At 34.1% G+C, this 23,919-nt stretch overlaps 1 protein-coding gene across 18 annotated transcripts in view; it reads left to right on the top strand.

The window, feature by feature from the left end:
* Window positions 1-23,919, top strand: part of C1H14orf39 (chromosome 1 C14orf39 homolog) — a 141,738-nt gene that overhangs the window by 48,208 nt on the left and 69,611 nt on the right. For 12 of the 18 annotated variants that reach the window (XR_002335522.1, XM_021062362.1, XM_021062373.1 and 9 more), the window contains 4 exons: window positions 448-586; window positions 3,877-3,934; window positions 15,273-16,299; window positions 17,405-17,505. Coding sequence is in view for 16 of the 18 variants with exons in the window: in XM_021062362.1 (XP_020918021.1) it covers window positions 448-586; window positions 3,877-3,934; window positions 15,273-15,472 (397 nt within the window). In the remaining 2 variants the exon portion in view is untranslated. Of the gene's footprint in view, window positions 1-447; window positions 587-3,876; window positions 3,935-15,272; window positions 16,475-17,404; window positions 17,506-23,919 lie in introns of those variants that run through there. The other 6 variants (XR_002335523.1, XM_013993461.2, XM_021062380.1 and 3 more) reach the window with 5 other exon arrangements.

Below are 23,919 nucleotides of genomic sequence, written 5' to 3'. Positions count from 1 at the left end.
AGTTTGGACTTTGAATCTGTATTGTTGCATTCAAATCCCAAAGGCACTTACATTCTTTTGACCAAATCATTTAATCTTTCTATGCTTCAAAATCCTCTTCTATGAAATGGAGGTGATAATAATAGTACCTATTTCATAGGGCTATTGTAAGGAATAACTAAATTAATGATGATATAAATACATAGACTAGTGTCTGACAGTATATCCTCAGTAGGAATTCATTATTTCATTTCATAATTGATTATGCTACTTTAAAAAATATTACTCTCCACCCAAGCCCATAGGTTTGTTTTCTTATTCACAGTCTTATCACTTCAATAACTATTTCCTCCCTTTTCCTGCTGTGCTAATTCTTACCTCTCTGTTATTGCCTGTGGTGCTTACTAGTCTGCAATATTTAATGATATGTATTTAGCATTTTGACGATTTCTTATTTCTCTGTATCAGAAATAAAAATACAACTACTGAATGTCAAACACAAAAGGAATCCTCTGGATTTTCTTTTTTTACAAGTTATACTTCTGGATCGCCTGGATTGAATTTATTTGATTCTTCTATATTTGATTCAGAAATCCCATCACATCAGGTAATGTGAGAAGCTAAAGTTTTATTTCTTAAAAAAATGTACACTGGAATTTCAAATAATTTTAATTCTTTAATACCAAACTGTCTTGGGACAGAGTATAGAACAGAAGCAATTTTTGAAAATAATCTGAGTATTAATAGAATAACAGAGTTCCCCCATTGTCTTTTTGTTTTCAAATTCAGGTTCCTCAAATTGATAGCTCTTCATAAAAACAGAATCTTAGGATAGCAATGATTTAAATTGCAATTAAAGTCAATTTCAAAGTTAATTTGGGAGTTCCCGTCGTGGCGCAGTGGTTAACGAATCCGACTAGGAACCATGAGGTTGCGGGTTCGATCCCTGCCCTTGCTCAGCGGGTTAACGATCCGGCGTTGCCGTGAGCTGTGGTGTAGGTTGCAGATGCGGCTCGGATCCCGCGTTGCTGTGGCTCTGGCGTAGGCCGGTGGCTACAGCTCCGATTCACCCCCTAGCCTGGGAACCTCCATATGCCACGGGAGCGGCCCAAGAAATAGCAACAACAACAACAGCAACAACAACAAAAGACAAAAGACAAAAGACAAAAAAAAAAAAGTTAATTTGGCTTTAGTTAAAAACAAAGTAAATTTGTTTGAATTTCACATATTCTCAGTGTGAAAAAATTTTCAGGTTACTAGTTGATCTTTTCATCTACATGTGTATGCATCTAATAACAGCTTCAAAATACAGAAACAAAAATGACAGAATCAAAGGGAGAAATATACAAAAATACAAATTTATTCAGAGATTTTCTAGGACTCCTTTTTTAGCTATTGATAGAATTCGACAATACAATCAAGAAAGATCTTATGTAAAATCTGAACAACCCCATCAGCCCTCTTGACCTAACTGACTTTTATAGAACACCACATCCAACAACTGCAGCACATATATTCTTTTCAAGTGCTAATGGTAAATTCACCAAGATAGAACACATTCTAGGCCATTAAATAACTTTTTGTTTTTTGGTCTTTGTCTTTTTTTTAGGACCTTACCCCCTGCATTTGGAGGTTCCCAGGCTAGGGGGAGAATCAGAGTTGTAGCCACTGGCCTACACCACAGCCACAGCAGTGTGGGATCCGAGCCATGTTTGCAACTTATACCACAGCCCACAGCAATGCCGGATCCTCAACCCACTGAGTAAGGCCAGGGATCGAACCCACAACCTCATGGTTCCTAGTCAGATTTGTTTCTGCTATGGCATGATGGGAACTCCTTAAATAACTCTTAATAAATTGAAGAGGATTGAAATCATAAAGAGTGTCCTCTGATCACATTGGAATTAAATTAGAAACCAATAAGATATTAGGAAAGTCCTTAATATTTAGGCCATGGATGAAAGAAGAAATCATGAGAGAGATTAGAAGATATTTGGAAATGAATTATGAAAATATAGCATATCAGGAATTGCAGTTTGCTGCCAAAACCAGAGCAAAATAATTTTAAATAATTTAATTGACCATTTAAATAATTAAATTAATAAAGAAGAAAGGTCTATAATCAGTGACCTAAAGTCCCACCTTTGAAAGCTAAAAAAAGAACAAAGTAAACCCAAAGTAAGTAGAATTAAAAAATAAGAAAATCAAGGATTCCAGTGAAATATACAAAAAATAGAGAAAATTAGCAAAGCCAAACTTGGTTTTAAAAAAAAAATGGACAAAATTTATAAACTCACTTGATTAACAAAGAAAAAGATACGACAGTTTACCTATATTAGGAAAGAAAGAAATTACTATAGCCACAGCAGACAATAATAAGAGAATATTATGAAGTAGAAGACTGGTAAGGGGAAACATTGCTTTCTGCATATTAAAACAACCTGTAAACCTAGGATGATCAAAATGTGATAATGCTACAAGGATTGATAGATTTATCAATGGCATGGGCAATCATGTCTTGAAACAAAAGAATTTGAAATGTGATATAGCTAAGACCACAAATTAGCAGGGATAAATTAGGTATTTGTCTTACACTGTACACCAATAGATATTTTAGGTACATTAAATTTTAAAATATTAACCATAAAATATTTCAGAGAAAATAAAGGTGACTATTTATCAGATCTTAAAAGGAGGAAGGATTCTCTAGGCATAAAACAATGGAAGAAGAGCCAAAAGAAAATAAAAAGGGTTTGGCTTTGGTTACCTACAAAATTTTATGTTAAAAAACTTTAAAAGCAAAATAATAATGTGATATAAAATATTTATAATAATATGATAAAGAATTAAGATCTTTAATATGTAAAGTGCTTAAATGTACCATTAAAATTACTGCCTTAGTAAGACATGGACAGAGTACATTTGGTGAATAGATCAATTCATAGAAAAAGAAATTCAAGTGATTTGAAAATCTCTGGGAGGAGTTCCCACTGTGGTGCAGTGGGTTATGGATCTGGTGTTGTCTTTGCTGTGGCATAGGTTCGATCCCTGGCCTGGCCCAGTCGGTTAAGGATCTGGTTTGCCACAGCTGTGGTGTAGGTTGCAGTTGAGGCTCACATTTAGTCCTTTCCCCGGAAACGTCCATGTGCTGCAAGTCCGGCAAAAAAAAAAAAAATCTCTGGGAAAAATATATGTCCGTATTAATTGTTAAAGAAATATAAATATGTGCATCATAGTATTTATTTGTGATTTACATTAGAAAAAGAAATAGAAAAACCTAAATGTTTAAAACAAAAGAATGAAACTTATATGGCATGTCCATATGGAGGAATATTAAAATTCCTTAAGAATAATAAGGTTTTGGAATAACTGTGACATGGAAAAATGCTCATAATACAATGTTAAAAGGAAAGAGGACAGAAAACTATGTTTCCTTATCTCATTTTTTAAAAAGCCTGTTTTACAGACAAAACAGTGTTGACAGCAAAATTTCATTTGAACTGACATGAAACTATCAAACTTTGTATTATTTTTATAGTTGGGAAAGCAGTACTGATAACCTGATTTGTTAAAGGCCTTCAGAATAAAACAGTTAATTAAAGTTTTAGGTTATATTAATATTCCAAAGTAGGAAGTATCCTAAATATAGTATATGTTGCCTATTAATATTTTATTTATTGTTAAAGTCAATAAGCCTTACTTTAATCTGGCAAAGATAGTTTTGAAGATAGACTTCCTATTAAGTATAATAATATTGTTATGTTTTATATAGAAGATTGCCATTTTTCTACTCTAGTTATGCTTATTAGATGAAGTAAGCTTTAGAGACTAATATAATTGCTGTACTTACTGTTCTACTGATGTCATGAGTAATAGTTAATGGAAATTATTTTTCAGTTTAACGAACATTATTCTGCAGGAAATTTAAATCCTCTCTCATCACAACAAGAAATTGGTAAGTGATTTGAAGTTTGCTATATGTTAACTTCACCCTTTGTATTTAATTTGTCTCTAATTTAGTTTATTTAGTTTAGTTTATTTAGGCATTTAGTTTATTCTTTTTTGTTTTTTTTTCGTCTTTTTGCCATTTCTTGGGCTGCTCCTGCAGCATATGGAGTTTCCCAGGCTAGGGGTCTAATCGGAGCTGTAGCCACGAGCCTACGCCAGAGCCACAGCAACGTGAGATCCAAGCTGCGTCTGCAACCTACACCATAGCTCACGGCAACGCCGGATCCTTTAACCCACTGAGCAAGGGCAGGGACTGAACCCGCAACCTCCTGGTTCCTAGTCAGATTCATTAACCACTGTGCCACGACGGGAACTCTGATTCTTTAAAAATTATTGTTATCTCTGTACCATTCACTAATTATTATTATTATTTTTTAGCAATTTAGCTTCTTCTTTCACTACTCTCCCAAAACTTGCTTTTTCCAGTTCTGCTAATGACTTACCAATTATCAAACATTATGAGTATTTTGTATTTATTGTCATATTCAATCTCTTTGCTGCATTTGATACAGTTGACTAGTCCCATCTTTCTGGAGTTTTTAGATTTGTTCTTATCTCTCTGGTGCTTTTTATTGAATCTTCTTTATTCTTTTATCCCTTGAGTAATTTATTTATTCAACATAGAAATATATGTGTATGTATATATAGTATATTTTATATCAGGTAATACTTTTGGCTCTGGTGATAGAATAGTGGACAAGAATGCAAAGTTCTCATAGAATTTTTATTCTAGTGGGAGAAACTGAAAATAGACAAATAAATGATTATATGTCAGGTTATAAACTAAGCAACAGTTGATATGGGTGTGATTTGGTAGCCTTAGATTTACTTAGCTTTATATAAAGATACAGGATAGGAAATTAACAGAATGTTCAGCATCTTGATCTCATTGAGAGGCCTGCCAGCTAACCCAAATAATCTTTTGTTACTCACCCACATGGGACACGTAAAACTGCTATGGCAAAAGGCATGGTGCCAACAGGTCACATTGACACACAAAAGCTGTAGCCTCAGTTTCCCACCAGTCTTTCAATATTATTCTAATCATGTGGCTCAAGACCCGTATACTAACTCAGAGCTCCTCTAATTCAGATGTGGTCCCATCCAGTAGACTAGACAGACACGGTTCTACATTTACCTTAATTTTGTATCTTCTAAGAAAACAGTGCTCTGAGGAGCTGGACTCCAAGGTCATTCTTCTAGGTGGGCCTGGATTAGCACAGGCTTATTGTTAATTCTGCTTACTTGTGGAGTAAGTATTATGAAGAAAAGTAAAGCAGGGTAAGATTAATAGGGAGTACTGGGATTGGGAAGGTGGTTGCTGTGTTACAAGGGAGTCAGATAAGGCAGTGCTAAAAGACAGCATTTGAGCAGAGACCTGAAGGATGTACAGATACAGGCTAGGGGGATAAGTGTTCTAGGCAGCAGGGTGCAAAGGCCTCGAGATGGGATCATGCTTAGCATGTTCATTGAAAAGCAGCTCAAATGATACAATTTGAATCAAATAAGGAAAGAAAAACTGGTAGAAAATTATATCAGAGAGGTTGGAGGGAGAGCTCTTAGACCATTGAGAACTTTGGGGTATTTTTTTCTGTTTGAAACACTATTGGAGTGTTTCCAGCAAGGACTGAAATGATCTGACAGATTTTAAAAGAGTTGCTCGGCTGTTATATGGAGAACAGAGTGTATGGAAACATGGGGAAATCAGGGAGCTACTAAAATAATACAGTTGAGCACTTATAATTATGAGGATGATATCAGTGGAAGTGGTGAGAAGAAATCAGATTTTTGTGATTAAATTTTCTGAAGGTAGAGTTGTAAGGATTTGCTTATAGACTGGATGTGAGGATTAAGAGAAAAAATGAGAATGATGCCAAGATTTTGACATAAATAACTGTGAGTGGAATTAACATTTATTGAAATATGAAAGACTAAAGAAGTTAATTTTAGATTGACAAAGAGTTAGAAGTGTCATTGAAGAAGCTATGTTACATACCTAAGTGAAAAAAGGAAATTTTATATATGAATCTGGAAATTCAGTCGGATGAGGCATAACTTTTGAAATTATCATAAATAGTTATTAAATGCCACAAGACCATAATAAATCTACCAGTTGTAGACATTCTTTTAATGCCTGCCATCTAAAATATTAAATCTATTTACATTTTTCCCTTTAACACTCTCACTTGACACTCATTCACTTCATTATTTTCAAGTATTATAAAACAGGTGATGACCAGATTCGTATCTTCCCTCCCTGACTTTTCCTAATCCTCCTAAACTCCAGAACGTTTCCCCCCCAGTTTTTTTGAAATAAAATTTTCGTACACCACTGTATAAATTTAAAGTATATAACATAATGGTTTGACATACATATATTATGAAATGATTACTGCAGTTAAGTCTAGTTAGCATCCCTCATCAAATATAAATAAAAAAATTTTTTTTCTTCTTTGTCGCGAGAACTTTTAGGATTTACTCCCTTAATGTTTTTTCATATATATCACATAGCAGGTTAACTATGGTCATTATGTTGTACATTACATCCCTTGTATTATTTATCTTAAAACTGGAGGTTTGTACCTTTTGACCATCTTTCCCAGTTTCCCCTCTCCCCACCCTCACCTCAGGTAAGGTGATCACAGATTTGATCTCTTTTTCTGTGAATTTGGTTTTCTTTCTTTCTTTCTTCTTCTTCTTCTTCTTCTTTTTTTTTTTTTAAAGATTCTGTTTATAAGTGAGATCATACAGTGTCTGACTTATTTCACTTAGCATAATGCTCTGAAGCTCCATCCCTGTTGTTGTCAGTGACAGGTTTTTCTGTTTTATAGCTGAATTGTACTCATGTATTATATGTGTATGCATATTTAGATATTTCAGAGCTGCTTTATCCATTCATTCATCTGTGCACACTTAGATGTTTCCATGTCTTGGCTGTTGTAAATAATGCTGCTATGAAGATGGGGTGGCATATGTCTTTTCAAATTAGTATTTTTGTTTCCTTTGGATATGTTCCCAGAAGTAGAATTGCTGGTTCATATAGTAGTTCCATGTTTAATTTTTTGAGAAACTTCCATATTTTTTCCATAGTGGCTTTACAAGTTTATAATCCTGCCAACAGTTCATAAGGGTTCCCATTTCTATACATCCTCTCCATCATTTGTTATCTCTTGTCTTTTTGATGGTGGTTATTCTGACAGGTATTAGATGATATCTCATTAGGGTTTTAATTTGCATTTCCCCAAGGACTAGTGATGTTGGGCATCTTTTCATGTACCTGTTGGCTATTTGTATATTTTCTTTGGAAAAATGCCCATTCATGTTTTCCCATTTTTAATTGAATTATTTGTTTTTTTAATTGAGTTCTATGAGTTCTTTATATATTTTAGATATTACCCTTTATTGATTATATGATTTGCAAATATATTTTCCATTTCTGTAAGTTGTCTTCTTACATTATTGATTATTTTTTTGGTTGTGCAGAAGCTTTTTAGTTTGATGTAATCCCATTTATTTTTCATTCTGTTGCTTGTGCTTTAGGTGTCATATCCAAAGAAATTGTTGCCAAGACTCTTTTCAAGGATCTTTTTTTCCCTGTATTTTCTTCTAGGAGTTTCATGGTGCTTTGTCTTATATTTAAGTCTTCACTCTGTTCTTAGTTAATTTTTGTGAGTGGTGTAAAATAGGGGTCTAGTTTCATTCTTTTACATGTGACTATCTTGTTTTTCCAGCAGATTATTGAAGAGTCTTTTTTCCACTGAGTATTCTTGGCTCCCTTGTCAAATATTAGTTAATCATGTATGCTTGGGTTTATTTCTGAACTCTAAGTTATGTTACATTGATCTACTTGTCTGTTTTTATATTAGTACCACTGTGTTTTGATTACTAGAGTTCTATAGTATAGCTTGAAATCAGGAAGTATAATGCCTCCCTTTTTGTTCTTTATCAGGATTGCTTTGGCTTTTCTTTTGTGGTTCCATATAGGTTTTTGGATTTTTTTTCAACTTCTGTTAAAAATGCCATTACAATTTTGATATCACATTGAATCTATAGGTGGATTTTGGTAGTATTGGCATTTTAATAATTCTGCCCATCCATGAACATGAGATACCTCTCCATTTATTTTTTTCTTCAACTTTTTTCATCATTGTCTTATAGGTTTGGGAATAGAGGTTTTTCACTTCTTTGGTTAAGTTTATTCAAAAGATTTAATTGTTTTGGTATGAATGGGATTGTTTTCTTTATTTCTTTTTCAAATAATTTGTTGTGTGTGTATAGAAATGCTACTGATTTTTGTATGTTTATTATGTATCTTGCAACTTTAACAAATTTGTTGTTTAGATATAACAGTTTTTTGGTGGAGTCTTCAGGATTTTCTGTCTCTGTAAATAGAGACAGTTTACTTTTTCCTTTCCAATTTTGATGCCTTTTATTTCTTTTTATTACCTGAGTGCTCTGTTAAGGACTCCTAATTCTATGTTGAATGGAAGTGGTAAGAGTAGGGCACTTTCGTCTTCTTCCTGAACTTGTTCAGTCTTTTGATACTGAGTTTGATGGTAGCTGAGGGCTTATTGTATATGGCCTTTAATATGTGTATTATGTTCAGATGAGTTTCTTCCATACCTGATTTTTAGAAAAGTTTTATCATGAATAGGTTGAATTTGTCAAATGCTTCTTCTGCAAATATTGAGATGATCCTATTATTTTTTCTTTCATTCTATTAATGTGATGTGACATTTATTGATTTGCACACATCAATCCATCTTTGCATCCCAGGTATAAATCTAATTGGTCATAATAGGTTAATGAATGATCCATTTATTTATTTGGTTATTTATTTTATAGTTGATTTACAGTGTTGTGCCACTTTCTGCTGTACAGCAAAGTGACCCAATCATATATACATTCTCTTTCTCATATTAATCTCCCTCATATTCTATCCCAAGACTGGTTATAGTTGCCTGTGCTACACAACAGGACCTTATTGCCCATACATTCTAAATGTAATAGTTTGCATCTACCAACCCCAAACTCCCAGCCTATCCCACTCCCTCCCCCTTCTCCTTTGGCAACCACAAGTCTGTCTTCTATATCTGTATGTATTTTTCTGCTTTGTGGGTAGGTTCATGTGTGCCATATTTTAGATTCTACATATAAGTGATATGGTATTTATCTTTGTCTTTCTGATTTCACTTAGTACGAGAATCTCTAGATGCATCCATGTTGTTGCAATGGCATTATTTCATCCTTTTTTATGGCTGAGTATTCCATTGTACGTATGTACAACATCTTCTTAATCCATTCATCTGTTGATAGATGTTTAGATTGTTTCCATGTCTTGGATATTGTGAATAGTGAGTGCTGCAGTGAAGATAGGGATGCATGTATTTTTCGAATGAAAGTTTTGTCTGGGTATATGCCCAGGTGTGAGACTGCTAGATCATATGGTAGTTCTATATTTAGTTTCCTGAGGAACCTCCACACTGTTTTCCATAGTGGTTGTACCAATTTACATTTCTACCAACAGTGTAGGAGTGTTCCCTTTTCTCCATACCCTCTCTGGCATTTGTTATTTTTAATGACGGCCATGGTATCCCAATGTAGGTTTTTTTTTTTTTTTTTTTTTTTTTTTTTTTTGTCTTTTGTCTTTTTGTTGTTGTTGCTATTTCTTGGGCCGCTCCCGCGGCATATGGAGATTCCCAGGCTAGGGGTTGAATCGGAGCTGTAGCCACCAGCCTACGCCAGAGCCACAGCAACGCGGGATCCGAGCCGCGTCTGCAACCTACACCACAGCTCACGGCAACGCCGGATCGTTAACCCACTGAGCAAGGGCAGGGACTGAACCCGCAACCTCATGGTTCCTAGTCGGATTCGTTAACCACTGCGCCACGACGGGAACTTCCCAATGTAGTTTTTATTTGCATTTCTCTAATAATTATTGATGTTGAGCATCTTTTCATGTGCCTAATGAAATGCCATCCATATGTCTTACTTGGAGAAATGTCTATTTAGGTCTTCTGCCCATGTTTTGATTGGGTTGTTTGTTTTTTTGTTGTTGAGTTGTATGAGTTATTTGTATATTTTGGACTAAGCCCTTGTCAGTTGCATCATTTGCAGAGATTTTTCTCCTGTTCTGTGGGTTTTCCTTTTTTTATGGCTTACTTTGCTGTGCAAAAGCTTTTGAATTTAATTAGATTCCAAAAACCTGACAAAGGTACCACAAAAAAGGAAATTACAGACCAATATCACTGATGAACATAGATGCAAAAATCCTCAACAAAATATTAGCAAATAGAATCCAACTCTATATTAAAAAGATCATACACCATCCTCAAGTGGGATTTACCCCAGGGATGCAGTGATTCTTCAGTATCTTCAAATCAATCAGTGTGATACACTACATCAACAAACTGAAGAACAAAAACCATATGATCATCTCAATAGATGTAGAAAAAGCTTTGGACAAAATGCAACACCCATGTCTGATAAAAACTCTCCAGAAAGTGGGCATAGAAGGAACCTGCTTCAACAGAATAAAAGCCATATATGACAGACCCACAGCTAACATTCTCAATGGTGAAAAACTGAAAGCATTTCTGTGAATATCAGAAACAAGGATGTCCACTTTCATCACTGTTCTTCAATATAGTTTTGGAAGTCCTAGCCATGGTAATCAGAGAAGAAAAAGAAAGGGAATCCAAATTGGGAGTTCCCGTTATGGCTCAGGGGAAACAAATTTGACTAGCATCCATGAGGATGCAGGTTTGATCCCTGACCTTGCTCAGTGGGTTAAGGATCCGGCAATGCTGTGAACTGTGGTGCAGGTCACAGATGCAGCTTGGATCTGGCATTGCTGTGGCTGTGGTGTAGGCCAGCAGCTATAGCTCTGATTTGACCCCTAGGCGCCCCCCTTCCCAAACAAGACAAAAAAAAAAAAAAAAAAAAAAAAAAGGAATCCAAATTGGAAAAGAAGTGAAACTATCACTTTTTTCAGATGACATGATAGTATCTGTACTTAGGAAATCCTAAAGACACTACCCGAAAACAGAGTCCATCAATGAATTTGGTAAAGTTGCAGGATACAAAATTAATAACCAGAAATCTATTGTATTTCTATATACTAACAGTGAAAGATAAGAAGGAGGAATTAGGGAAACCACCCTATTTACTATTGCATCAAAAAGAATAAAATACCCAAGTAAACCTACCTAAAGAGACAAAAGACGTGTGTTCTGAAAACCATAAGATGCTGATGAAAGAAATCGAAGATGACACAAACAAATGGAAAGATTTACTATGCTCTTGGATTGGAAGAATCAATATTGTCAAAATGACTATATTACCCAAGGCAATCTATAGATTCAGTGCAAATTACCGATGACATTCTTCATAGAACTAGAACAAAATATTTTAAAATTTGTATGGAAACACAGAAGACCAATTGCCAAAGCAATTTTGAAAAAGAAAAATAGAACCAGAGGAATCAGGCTTCCTGACTTCAGACTATACTATAAAATAGTCTGAAGTATTGCAGTTATCAAAATGGTATGGTACAGCACAAAACAAGAAATACAGATCAGTGGAACAGGATAGAAAGCCCAGAAATAAACCCAGGCACCTGTGGTCAACTAATCTATGACAAATGAGGCAAGAACATACAGTGGATAAAAGACAATCTCTTTAACAAGTGATGCTGGGGAAACTGAACAGCTACCTGTAAAAGACTGAAATTAGAGCATTCTCTAACACTACATGCAAAAATAAATTCAAAATAGATTAAAGACCCAAATGTAAGGCCAGATACTATAAAACTCCCAGAGGAAAACATAGGCAGAACACTCTTTGACATAAATTGCAACAACGTCATGTTTGATCCACCTCTAGAATAATGAATTACCCTTTTAATGTGCTGCTTAATTTGGTTTGCAAGTATTTTATTGAGAATTTTTAAAAAATCTGTATTCATCAGAGATACTGGTCTGTAGTTTTTTTTGTTTTGTTTTGTTTTTTTCCTTTTTCTAGTGGTATCCTTGTCTGGCTTTGATATGAAGGTAATGCTGGCCTCATAAAGTAAGTTTGGAAGTGCTCCCTCCTCCAGTTTTTTTGAGGAGTTTGAGAAAGATTAACATATATTCTTCAAGTATTTGGTAAAATTCACCAGTGAAGCCATTTTGTAATTATTTATAATGTGTGATTGATATCTCTTTATATCTAAGACATTTGTTGACATTAAAAACTGAATAAATCTGAAATCAAACTTGTTATTCTGATGTATTTAATGGTATCTCCATTATTCTAGTTGCCAAGACTCAGAACTTCGGTAATAATTTAAACTTCTTTCTGTACTTTATGGCTAATCTTCAAGTATTATGAGTTATTTCTCCAAAAAAAATATTTTCTTTCCTATTTTCATTTTATTGAAATCATTATATTTCCAACTCTTATTACCATTCACTTGCGCTATTTTTTCGGTAACATCGTAATTGATCTTTTCATTTTTTTAAGCTTATTTATGGATAATACCCCAGTTACTCTTCCTTATGCTTAATATTGGCCATCTCATTGCCCTGGTTAAATACCTTTAGTGGCTCCCCATGGAGCAACAGATGATGCTCCTAGTTTCTAACTAGCTGCTACGCCTTTTATCTTATAAGAATAATCTGTGCTTTGGCCAAACTGAAGAACTCGTTGCATCCCAAATATGCCTACACTCCCTTACCCACTTTTTTCTTCCTGAAGTCCTCAGCTTCCATCTCTTTTTAACCATCTTTCAAGACCAAGTTCTCTTCCATAAGGCCTTTTATTTTCCCTTTTAACATTCCTTTCCAAAAAGATCTCTCCCTAAAAGAGACTGGGTGAGGAATATTCCTAAAACCATAAAAACTTGGGACTCTGATTGCCTACCAGAAAGTAAAGAGGAAGTTATCTGAAGACTAACTTAGTCTATGAAAACTTTGCAGATCAACACCAGACTTGCAGCAATTGGAACTGACTTTCCAGTAGTCATTTTTAAAACAAAATAAAAGTGAAGTATCTGTATTTAATTAGATTATTTCTAGATATGAGACTTCTGCACATACTATTACAAATTGTAAATTTTGAAGATTTTTTCTGAATTTTTAGTCATTGTTACAAAGAAATAAAATTTATTTTCTATTTTGGGAAAAAAACCCAAACCTCTCCCTCATTTTTCTGAATGTCTCCTTTTTTTTTTTTTTTTTTTTTTTCCTTAGGGCCTCACCCACAGCATGTGGAAGTTCCCAGGCTAGGGGTCAAATCAGAGCTATAGCTGCCAGCATGTGCCACGGCCACAGCAATACAGGATCCAAGCTGTGTCTGTGACCTAAACCAGAGCTCATGACAATGCAGGATCCTTAACCCACTGAGCGAGGCCAGGGATCAAACCCATATCCTCATGGATACTAATCAGATTCGTTACCACTGAGCGACGATAGGAACTCCTTAAAATACTTTTTTTTTTGTATTTTACCATGTGTTGTTATTTATGAATATATGTCAAATCTTTTCTAATCACAGGTTCTTTAAGGGCAGGGACTGTGTTTTGTTTAACCTTTGAGTTCTCTACAACACCTAGGCTACACAGTGGTATTGCACAGTAATGCATAATTTTATTTACAGTGATCATAGTAGTTTTATGAAGACTTCATATGAACTTCTTTTCTTCTGAAATTAAAATAATGTCAGATTAATTCTTTTCAAAGGGAGATTCAAGATTTTTAGTTCTCTGTGGATCTATAGCTGTCATAGCTATTTTTCTTTAAGTCTTATAGATATGTACTGAAAGCAATGGAAAAATAAAATGAAAAGGAGAACTCCAGGATCAGTCTGTTCAGCTGTCCATGCCTCCATCCATCTCATCTATTCATCTGCTCATCCACCTCTCCACATTCTTTCTGGTTGGCTGAGCTTTATTTAGCATAAAGTAACTGAGATTTTGAAAATATATGAAATTTCAAAGTGATACAAAGTATATTGTTTTGCCTAATGTACTAATTAAATTGGTTCTCTATGGAAAAATATTGCTGCTTAAAAGACTTATTTCAAGTAAGTCTTCAGATTACTACAGACTTTAAATTGTTTAAGAATTAAAAATTATAAGTAAGATATTGAAAATATATTTTTATAATTAAAGTCTTAAATAATTAATGAAAAACAATATTTTTCCTTAATGACTTCTGGGAATCATCAACCAAGTAATTCTTTATGTAAAGTTGATTTCAGAAATTCCTTTTAAAACCATAAAACCCTTTTTCTCTGTTCTGTCAATTTCTTTGAACAGTGCCTTGTATGGTATATTATAGTTACTTAATAATAGTTGAATAAATTTGACTTATACAATCTCTCTCAGATCCAGCATTTCTTTCTCCATTCCCTTTTCTGTGATTTTAGGTAAGGCCAGGCTTTCATCATCTCCTTCCTATTAAATCCATTTCTAAACATTTTCCTATTTGTTTTAGTCTTTCTATACATTCTTTCCTGAGTAACCCTTATAAAGTAGTTCAAATCTTGTCATATCTCTGCTTGAAGACTTTTAATGACTTCATGTTACCTACCAAATAAAGTTCACATTATGTAGTTTGAAATTTAGGCAGTCTTTCCAAGCTCAGTTTCATTAACTGCCTTTTGATAATTCTTTGTTACTTCTCAATGCACTTATAAGCTGAATTCTGTTACCCTTATGTTTTCTGTGTACACCTATTTCTTTGCTTGTGTTATTCTTTTCATTTAATGTTTTTTATTCCTCTTTTGCCTTATATATACAAGTTATTTGTATACTTGCATTCAGATTACATCAAAGTAGGGTTTAAATTTGAACCTGTTTAACCTTCCACAGTATAAAGGACAATACTTTGCACATAAGAGAAAAACAGTTAACTGATTTGGGGAATTTCAGTTGTGGCTCAACAGAAACAAATCTTGACTAGCATCCGTGAGAACACGGGTTTGATCCCTGGCCTTACTCAGTAGGTTAAGATCCAGCATTGCCATGAGCTGTGGTTTATGTCACAGATGCAGCTTGGATCTGGCATTGCTGTGGCTATGGGTGTAGACCAGCGGCTACAGCTCTGATTTGACCCCTAACCTGGGAATCTCCATATGCCACAGGTGTGGCCCTAAAAAAACAAACAAACAAACAAACAAAAAAACAACAAAAAAAGAAAATCTGATTCAGTACTACCCTATTTATTGTATACTGTAATTTTGTAGGTTATGCAAACTGTGTAACATGAATAGCATGATATTATAATGTTTATCTTCCTTAGGAAACTTATTTGGGAAGCCAGAAGGAGAAGATGCCTTTACTTTTTCTTTTCCATCAGACTCTTCAACTCACATATTTGGAGCTGGAAGAGATGATTTTAGTTTTCCCTTTCCATTTGAACAGGATCAAAACTCAGCACCTTCTTCTGTAAAAGGATTTTCATCCTCCTCACAAAATACCACACAATTTACTTTTTTTTGAACTAGTTGCTAATTTATTGAATTATTTTACTACTCTCTAATCATCTAGGGCATAAATTTACATTATGCTTAAGCTATGAAGATCACTTTCTTTTGTTGATTAAAGAAATAATGGGTTACCGTAGTTACATTTTTTGATTATATTTATTTAACTATTGAAGGAAATTAAGATGTTTTCATCTACTTTTGTTTTTATTTGCAGCATTACCTGTCATTATTTTCTTTTGGTTTTGATTTTGTAGGCTTATATTCATACAGAACCAGTGCTTCACTGCTGCAGTATAAGGAGTGGTACATTAATCATCTCAAAGAATTTATGTTATTGATAGTGAATAATATGTGCTATTTTCCTCTAATATAACACAAATTCAAATATAATCAGTAATTCTAATATCTTTAATAGAAGGAAATTAAATGTGAAAAGCTAGAGTAATTTCTTAAAATTGGATGGCTGCATTAATGGTAATACTGTTAATATATAGCTTTACTTAAACCTTTTTGAAGAACATTTATAATTTTGTTTCCTGTCTTCAACAAAAAATTCATCTTTGTTTTATATGCCTTATTTGCTTGTCAATTATATAGCTTAAATGAAGATAACTAAAATTTGATGAAATTATATAAACTTATTGCTCAATATCTTTGTATTTTGTGCTTTTTAAAACTAGCTTGTATTGAGTTATCAAGTAATAAAAAATCTGAATCTGTATTTTGATGTATGACTATTGACAGATTTTAAGTCTCACCCTGTTTTCTTTCCCTTCCCCACCCCCCATATCTGGTCAATCTGATAAGAAAGCACAGGTATTCCCTCCTTTGGCTCCAATGGTAAGTTCAAACCATGTATAGGAACTCTTGCCTTGGTTGACCCCTCCTCACCGTAAAAACCTAAAGCCAGTCTCCTTTCTCTGTTCTATCAAGCCATTTTTGTACTAGTTTGGAGGCCTGCTCTGCTCTCTCCAGAAAATGTTATTATGTGTGTAATAAACTTTTTCATGCTCTATAGTAGTGTGTGGTGTCATCAATCTCAACATCCAAACCAAATTTGGGGTGAAAATCAATCTTACTTCTTCAGGGTGTCCATATCACGATTGTATTAAATTAAGCCTTTCCAAACTTTTTAGAAATCAAAAAGATGATGTAACTAATAGTAGAAAGAACGTAAGGAAACTTTAATCTGTGTGTTCTTGTTTGTTTGTGTTTTTGTTTTGTTTTGTTTTTTAGGGCCTCACCTGCGGCATATGGAGGTTCCCAGGCTAGGGGTCAAATCGGAGCTACAACCCCCAGCCTATGCCACAGCCACAGCGTTGCAGGATCCGAGCCTTATCTGTGACCTACACCACAGCTCATGGCAATGCCAGATTCCCAACTCACTGATTGAGGCCAGAGATCAAATCCATAACCTCATGGTTCTTAGTTGGATTCATTTCCGCTGTGTCACAACAGGAACTCCTGATCTGTGCTTTTAAAAACCTTTAACGCCTGGTTGAAAGATGAAAATTTGTTAAGCTGTAATTTTTCTTTTTATGTCAACTATTTTATTGATCTTGTGACTTAATTGGTAGTTTTAATGTAATAAAACATTGGCCATATATGGAAAGAATAAAAATATAAGTGGGTTGTTATTTAGTAGGAGGTTCAAAATTGGTTTAGTCTTGAGAGCCACACTGATTCCATGGTGTATTTTTACTGTAAATAGAGAACTGTGTAGCATACCAATATGGTTAGACTTATCGTGTATCAATAAAAGAAGTAAAATTAAAATTGTCACAGTGTATGTGACATTTTGAGGACATATAAAAGAGCTAAAAGATAGTCTTATACTTAAGGGACTTACAATTTAGTTGAGACAAAACTTAGGAAACAATAAAAACATATTAGGATAAAATAGTTGGTAATCAAATTCTGTTGTCTATAACTTTTTCTCTGCTAGAGAAGAGATTGAGTGCCTTAAGAGCAAAGAAAGATCATCATGGACTGAAAAGCTTGGGGAGGATTCATCAAAGAAATGGGATTTGAATCGGGACTTTAAAGGTATGTAGACTGTAAAATTCTTGAATATAAAATTGATGTCTTTTTTTTTTTTTTTTGTCTTTTTTTTGCTATTTCTTGGGCCGCTCCTGCGGCATATGGAGGTTCCCAGGCTAGGGGTCCAATCGGAGCTGAAGCCACCGGCCTACGCAAGAGCCACAGCAACTCGGGATCCGAGCCGCATCTGCGACCTACCACAGCTCATGGCAACGCCGGATCGTTAACCCACTGAGCAAGGCCAGGGACCGAACCCGCAACTTCATGGTTCCCAGTCGGATTCGTTAACCACTGCACCACGACGGGAACTCCTGATGTCTTTTTTAAGCTTTACATTTTTTATTGCCTAATTTTAGTGTCTAGTGTTTAATAGGATTTCATTAAAAACTTGTTGAATTTATAGAGCCGAACTGAATTGGTAAAGGAGGCAGGGAGGACTCTCTAGGTAAGGGAAGTAAATGAACAAAAGAAAAATTCAGTCACAAATTTAATATGTGTGGAGGAAATTCAAGAATAGGCCTAATTGGAGTGGAGAATAATGTTAGAAATTGAGTTTAATAGATACAGTAGGACTGATTATAGAGGATCTTCAAGTGTTTTGACTTGATTTCTGAGGCCGGTAAGGAATTTGCTTCTTAAATGCCAGATTGCAAGAAAAAAGAAATGGCTAAGAAAGATTAAATAAACAATACAATTAGAGTTGTGAGAAATTAGAGTTAAACCAATTAGGAGGCAGTTGCACTGATCCAGGATATGCAGTGATATTTCAGGTGATAATAACTGATTTTCTTGTTATTTGATGCTCCTAACACCCAAAACTGGGAAAGTATACCTTAGTATACTTAATTTAATGGAATACCATCTAGGTAAAAGGAGAAAAGAATCAGAGTTATTTGGTTGTGTTTGAATGTCCTGGGTCCTCCTACTGGTGGAAGCATGTGTAGTGTTTCTAATACAGATCACAAAAATAACTTTGTATAACCAAATAGCCTTCTAAAGATAATTTTTAAAGAGAAATCTTCCCCTTAAGATAAATGAAATTTGCTGTAATCTTTAGAATAGGAATTTGTCTCCATTTCTACTCAATAAGATTTCAGAAATATGGGGTGCAATTCCAGAGCCTTCTCTCATCTAGTCCAACAGTTAACACTGCATAGCGAATTATGTTTAAGAAAAAAAGATTTTAATATGATCAGTCTTTTTTCTCTATAATTAGGAAAGATGGTCTCAGTATATGAGAGGAATATTCCCAAATCACTCCAAACTCTGATTTATCCTCAAAGGAGCACATGGTAGCTACTGGAGTATCACTACTTCTCAGTGGGCAAAGCCAGGCTGTCTCAGAATACAGGGCAAGGAGACAGGTATATGTATGCTAAACAATCTATACATACATGTGTGTCTATTATTTAATGAAATACATGCTCAGAACAAAACAAAACAAAACATGAACTTATACAGATAATTCCAGCAACATGAAGGTTATTCTTGTATCCCCTTTCACTGATTTGTAACTTCTTTCTCTGATAATGAGAAACCTGGCTTTTATTATCTGTAATTTATTTACTTTCTTATTCAACCCTAGGATATATATAAAGTAGTTTCAGAATTGTGAACTCAGACCTTGTGAGAACTTTGTCAATTAGGGCATATTAGTTTTCTATGGCTGATGTAGCAAATTACCACAAACTTAGTGAATTGAAAAAACAAAAATTTATTCTCTCACAATTGAAAGTCCAAAACTGTTTTTACTGGACCAAAATCAAGGGGTCAATCCAAGAATAAGATATAACAATTGTAAATATATATGCACCCAACATAAGAACATCTCAGTATATAAGGCAAATGTTAACAGACATAAAAGAAGAAATTGACAGTAACATAGTAACAGTAGGGGACTTTATACAGGCCTTAAATGACACTTTAGACTGGATGGACCTAATTGATATTCATAGAGCATTCCATCTGAAAGTAGCAGGATATAAATTCTTATCAAGTGCACTTGGAACATTCTCCAGGATACATGCTAGGACACAAAGCAAGCCTAGGTAAATTTAAGAAAATTGAAATCACATCAGGCATCTTTTCCAACCATAATACTATGAGATTAAAAATCAGTTACAAGTAAGAAACTGCAAAAAGCACAAACATGTGAGGGCTAAACAGTGTGTTACTAAACAACCAGTTGGTCATTGAATAAGTCAAAAGAAGAAATATATCTAGAAACAAATGAAAATAATGTGATGATCCAAAACTATGGTATACAACAAAAACAGTTCTCAGAGGGAGGTTTATAGCAGTACAAATTTACCTCAGGAAACAGGAAAATTCCCAATTAACAACCTATCCTTACACCTAAAACAACTAGAGAAAGAAGAACAAACAAAATTCAAAGTTAAGTGAAGGAAATATAAAAATAAGAGCAGAAATAAATGATGTGGAGACTAATAAAACAATAGAAGCAATCAATGAAACAAATAGCTGAGTCTTTGAAGAGATAACCAAAATTGATAAACTTTTATAATCATCTTATTGTTTTTTTTTTAAAAAAACATTTCATCTGCCATGTACTTTTTCTTCTTTCCCTTCTTGGACTCCAATTATATGTATTTTAAATCCTCTATATTGTCTACAGCTCCTGGATACTCTCAACTCTTTTTCTTCTGTGCTTTAGTTAGTATAATTTCTATAGACTTATCTTCAAATCCTCTATTTACTATGTTGTGCCAAATCTGCTGATGGACTCATCATTCTTCGACGTTCTTACCATGTTTTTCTTTTCTAACATTTCCATTTGATTCTGTCTTACAGTTTTCATTTCTCTGCTAAAATTACCCATTTGATCCTGCATGTTGTCTATATTTTAAATTAGAATCTTTTTAACATTCGGTTCATTGTTAAATTCCCTAAAACATTGTTCCAGTATCTGTGTCATATTTGAGTCTGATGATTGCTTTGTCTCTTGGGGGTGTGTTTTTATTTTTTCTTTTTCATATGCTCTGTAAGTTTTTTTGGTCTAAGCTCCTTTGTTGCAAAGAAAATAAGTTTTTATGCTTCAAAATGGGACAGTTTTTCTTTTGCCACACCTTTAGTATGGTGGTTTTTGTTCAGCTATTTAGGAGTTTGACTTGGCTTGAGATTCTTGATAGGGCTCCCTTCAATGTACCCCAGACTTTAATTCCTCAAGTGACATCATGTGTTTAGGATGTTAGCTTGTTCTCCAGAGAGTTTTTTCCCTCAACACTTGTATCCTCAGCTTTAGGTCTTTCCTTTGTGTGGAATCTGCAAAAGAGTATATTTTATTAAGCCCATGCTTATTAACTTGGTTGTAGGGAGTAAAGGAGGAAGGAGCATTCTCCTAATTAAGCTTTGTCTTAGAGAGACCTAAATCATTGGGTCTCAGGGGTGTGGTCTTATTGTTCCTTTCCTGCCTCTGGCATTGTTCGGAGCCCAGCAGATATTCCTGCCATTTCCCTCATCACAGAATTTTTTCCACATTCCCTTCCCTCAGATTCAATGGATTTTTGCCAGTGCTTTATGAGCGACAGTGTTGCCCTTCCATGCCCAGATCAAAGTACATAGGGGAGTTAGAAGTATAGGTTACTAGTAGACTTCTGTGTGTCCCTCTTGCTTCAGCTACTGTTCTCCACCACAAGGGAGATTTTCTCAGGACTTTCTTAGACTTTTCCATGAGCACCTGGTGGGATTGTGGAGTAAAGACCTGTAAGATGGTTAAGACTTCTCAGTGGCTTAACTCTCTCTATTTATACCTAGCTGAACTCCTTAAATTTGCCAATTTGCATTTTGTACAGATGTCTAGCTTCATCTTCTTCACTTAAGCTAGTGCTCATATCTGGTGTCTCCCTGTAGGCTTCTGTCTCTCTTTAGATTTTGGCCACTTGGTTGCCCTCAGAACTTTGATGTGTTCAAGAAAAGTTGTGAACTTAGTGTTTGTTTGTCTTTTTGTTGTTGTTATAAGGCTAGGGGAAATGCTCCTTCTAGCTCTGCATCTCACAGTGGATTTGAATTGGGAGAGATATAAAGTGTATTTTTCAAAGTTTAATGTAGATGTTGAATAGTATAAAGTTGTTCATAATATTTCCTTATTATCCTTTCAGGTCTGTAGTGATAATGTATCTTTCACTTGTGATTTTTTTTTTTTTTTTGGAGAATATCAACTTTGTTGGTGCTTTCAGAGAAAATTAATTTTTTCTATTTTCTATTTTGTTGATATCTGCTTTTATTTTATTCTTTCTACTTTGAGTCTACATTGGTCTCCTTTTTCTAGCTTTTAAAGACACAAATGTAGATCATTTATTTTATTCCTTACTTCTTTCTGATACAGTTGACCCTTGAACAGTATGGTAGTTAGGGGCGACCCTCTGCACAGTTGAAAATCCAGTATAACTTTACAGTTAGCCCTCCATATCCATAGTTGCACAACCAACCCCAGATCATGTAGTACTTTGGTACATACTTACTGAAAAATATTTGTGAGTAAGTGGGCCAGCACCATTCAAACCTGCGTTGTTTAAGGGTCAACTGTGTGAGCATTTAAAACTATAGATTTCACTCTAAGCACTTCTTCTAGCTGTTTCCCAGAAAATATATTTTTCCCTTATCAGTTATTTCAAAGTATTTCTTAAGTGTCTCAGTTTCCTCTTAAGCCTATGAATTATTAAGAAGTATATTGTTTAATTTCCAAATATTGTGAGTTTTTATAAATATCTTATTTTTATTGATATATAATTTAATTCCATTGGAATCCATTCAGAGTATAATTTCCACTCTTTTACACTTGAGACATGTATGGTCCACATTCATATATCTTTGTAAACAAATTTTGAGTACTTGAAAAGAGTGTATATTTGGCAATTGTTGAGTATAATATAGTAATCTCCATCAGTTAGGTCAAGGTGTTTTATGGTATTGTGCAGATCATCTTTATCTTTGCTCTCAATTGCTGAGAAAAGACTGTTAAAAACTATGTGTTTCTGTCTATTTCTGCCTTAATTTTGTTCATTTTTGTCTCATGTATAAAATATTGTTTAATATACATTATAATTGTTATATCTATCTGATGAATTGACCCTTTTATCATCATGAAATCTCTCCCTTTAACTCTACCAAGACTCTTTTTCTCAGATTCTCCTTTATCTGATATTAGCATAGGTCCTCTAGCCTTCTTACTATTGTTCTCAAGATATATCTTCTCCATTTATTTTCAACCTTTCTGCATAGTTATATTTAAAGTATATCTCTTACAGATTGCAAGATCTATCTATATCTTTCTTTTAAATTCATTCTAATTTCTTTTAAATTCATTCTAATAATCTCTGAACATACTCTGTTTAATAGTCCCACATAATATTGTGGTTTTGTCTCATTGGTCAGAATGAAGTTATCACATGGCTCTACCTAACTTCAAGGGAAACAGAGATGTGGACTTTTAGTTGAGCACATTACTCTGGGTTTATTAGTATGGAAGAAGAGGAAACTGGATATTGAGAAGTAATTCATTGCATATTACTGGCTTTTTTTGTTTTGTTTCTTTATTTCGATAACAGTAAATTATAGGACTTGATAATATATATTCTACCATACTCCCCATACTTCATAATATATTCTTGGGTATATTTCTTCTTATGCTCAAGTATGTCCTTCAAGAGTGTTTTCCAGGATGATCCTTGAATAGTAAACCTTCTGAGGCCTTTTAGTTCTGGGAACACATTAATTTTTCTTTTTTATGTATTTTTTAAAATTAAATTTCTTTTTCTTTTTTTAAAATTAAGGTATAGTTAAAATATTATGTTCATTTTAGGTGTACAGCGTAGTTTTGACACCTATATATATTATGAATTGATCATCATGGTAAGTTTAGTAACCATCTGTCACTGTACAAAGTTATGATATTATTTACTGTATTTCCTATGTTGTATATTACACCTCTGTGACTTGAATATTTTATAACTGTAAATTTGTACTCTTTGATCCTCTTCACCTGTTTTGCCCACCCATCCTCTTCTATGACAGTCACCAGTTTATTTTCTTTATCTATGTGTCTGTTTCTGTATTGTTTTGTTTGTTTTGTTTTTTAGATTCACATGTAAGTGAAATAATATAGTATTTGTCTTTCTCTGTTTGACTTATTTCATTTAATGTAATGCCCCTAGGTCCACTCATGCTGTTGCAAATGGCAAGATTTAATTCTTTGGAGTAATACTCCATTGTATATACATAGTCCAAATTTTTGTTTATTTATCAGTGAGCACTTAGGCTGCTTTGTATCTTGGGTATTACAAATAATACTGCAATGAACATTGAGATGTGTATTTTTTAATTAGAGTTTTCATTTTCTTTGGGTGAATACCCAGAGGCAGAACTTCTGGGTAATATGGTAGTTCTGTTTTAATCTTTTCA

This window comes from Sus scrofa, chromosome 1, assembly GCF_000003025.6.
Source record: "Sus scrofa isolate TJ Tabasco breed Duroc chromosome 1, Sscrofa11.1, whole genome shotgun sequence".
Taxonomy (NCBI): Eukaryota; Metazoa; Chordata; class Mammalia; order Artiodactyla; family Suidae; genus Sus; species Sus scrofa.
Note: the sequence above shows the minus strand (reverse complement) of the source record. Positions and strands in the feature narration are given on the sequence as shown.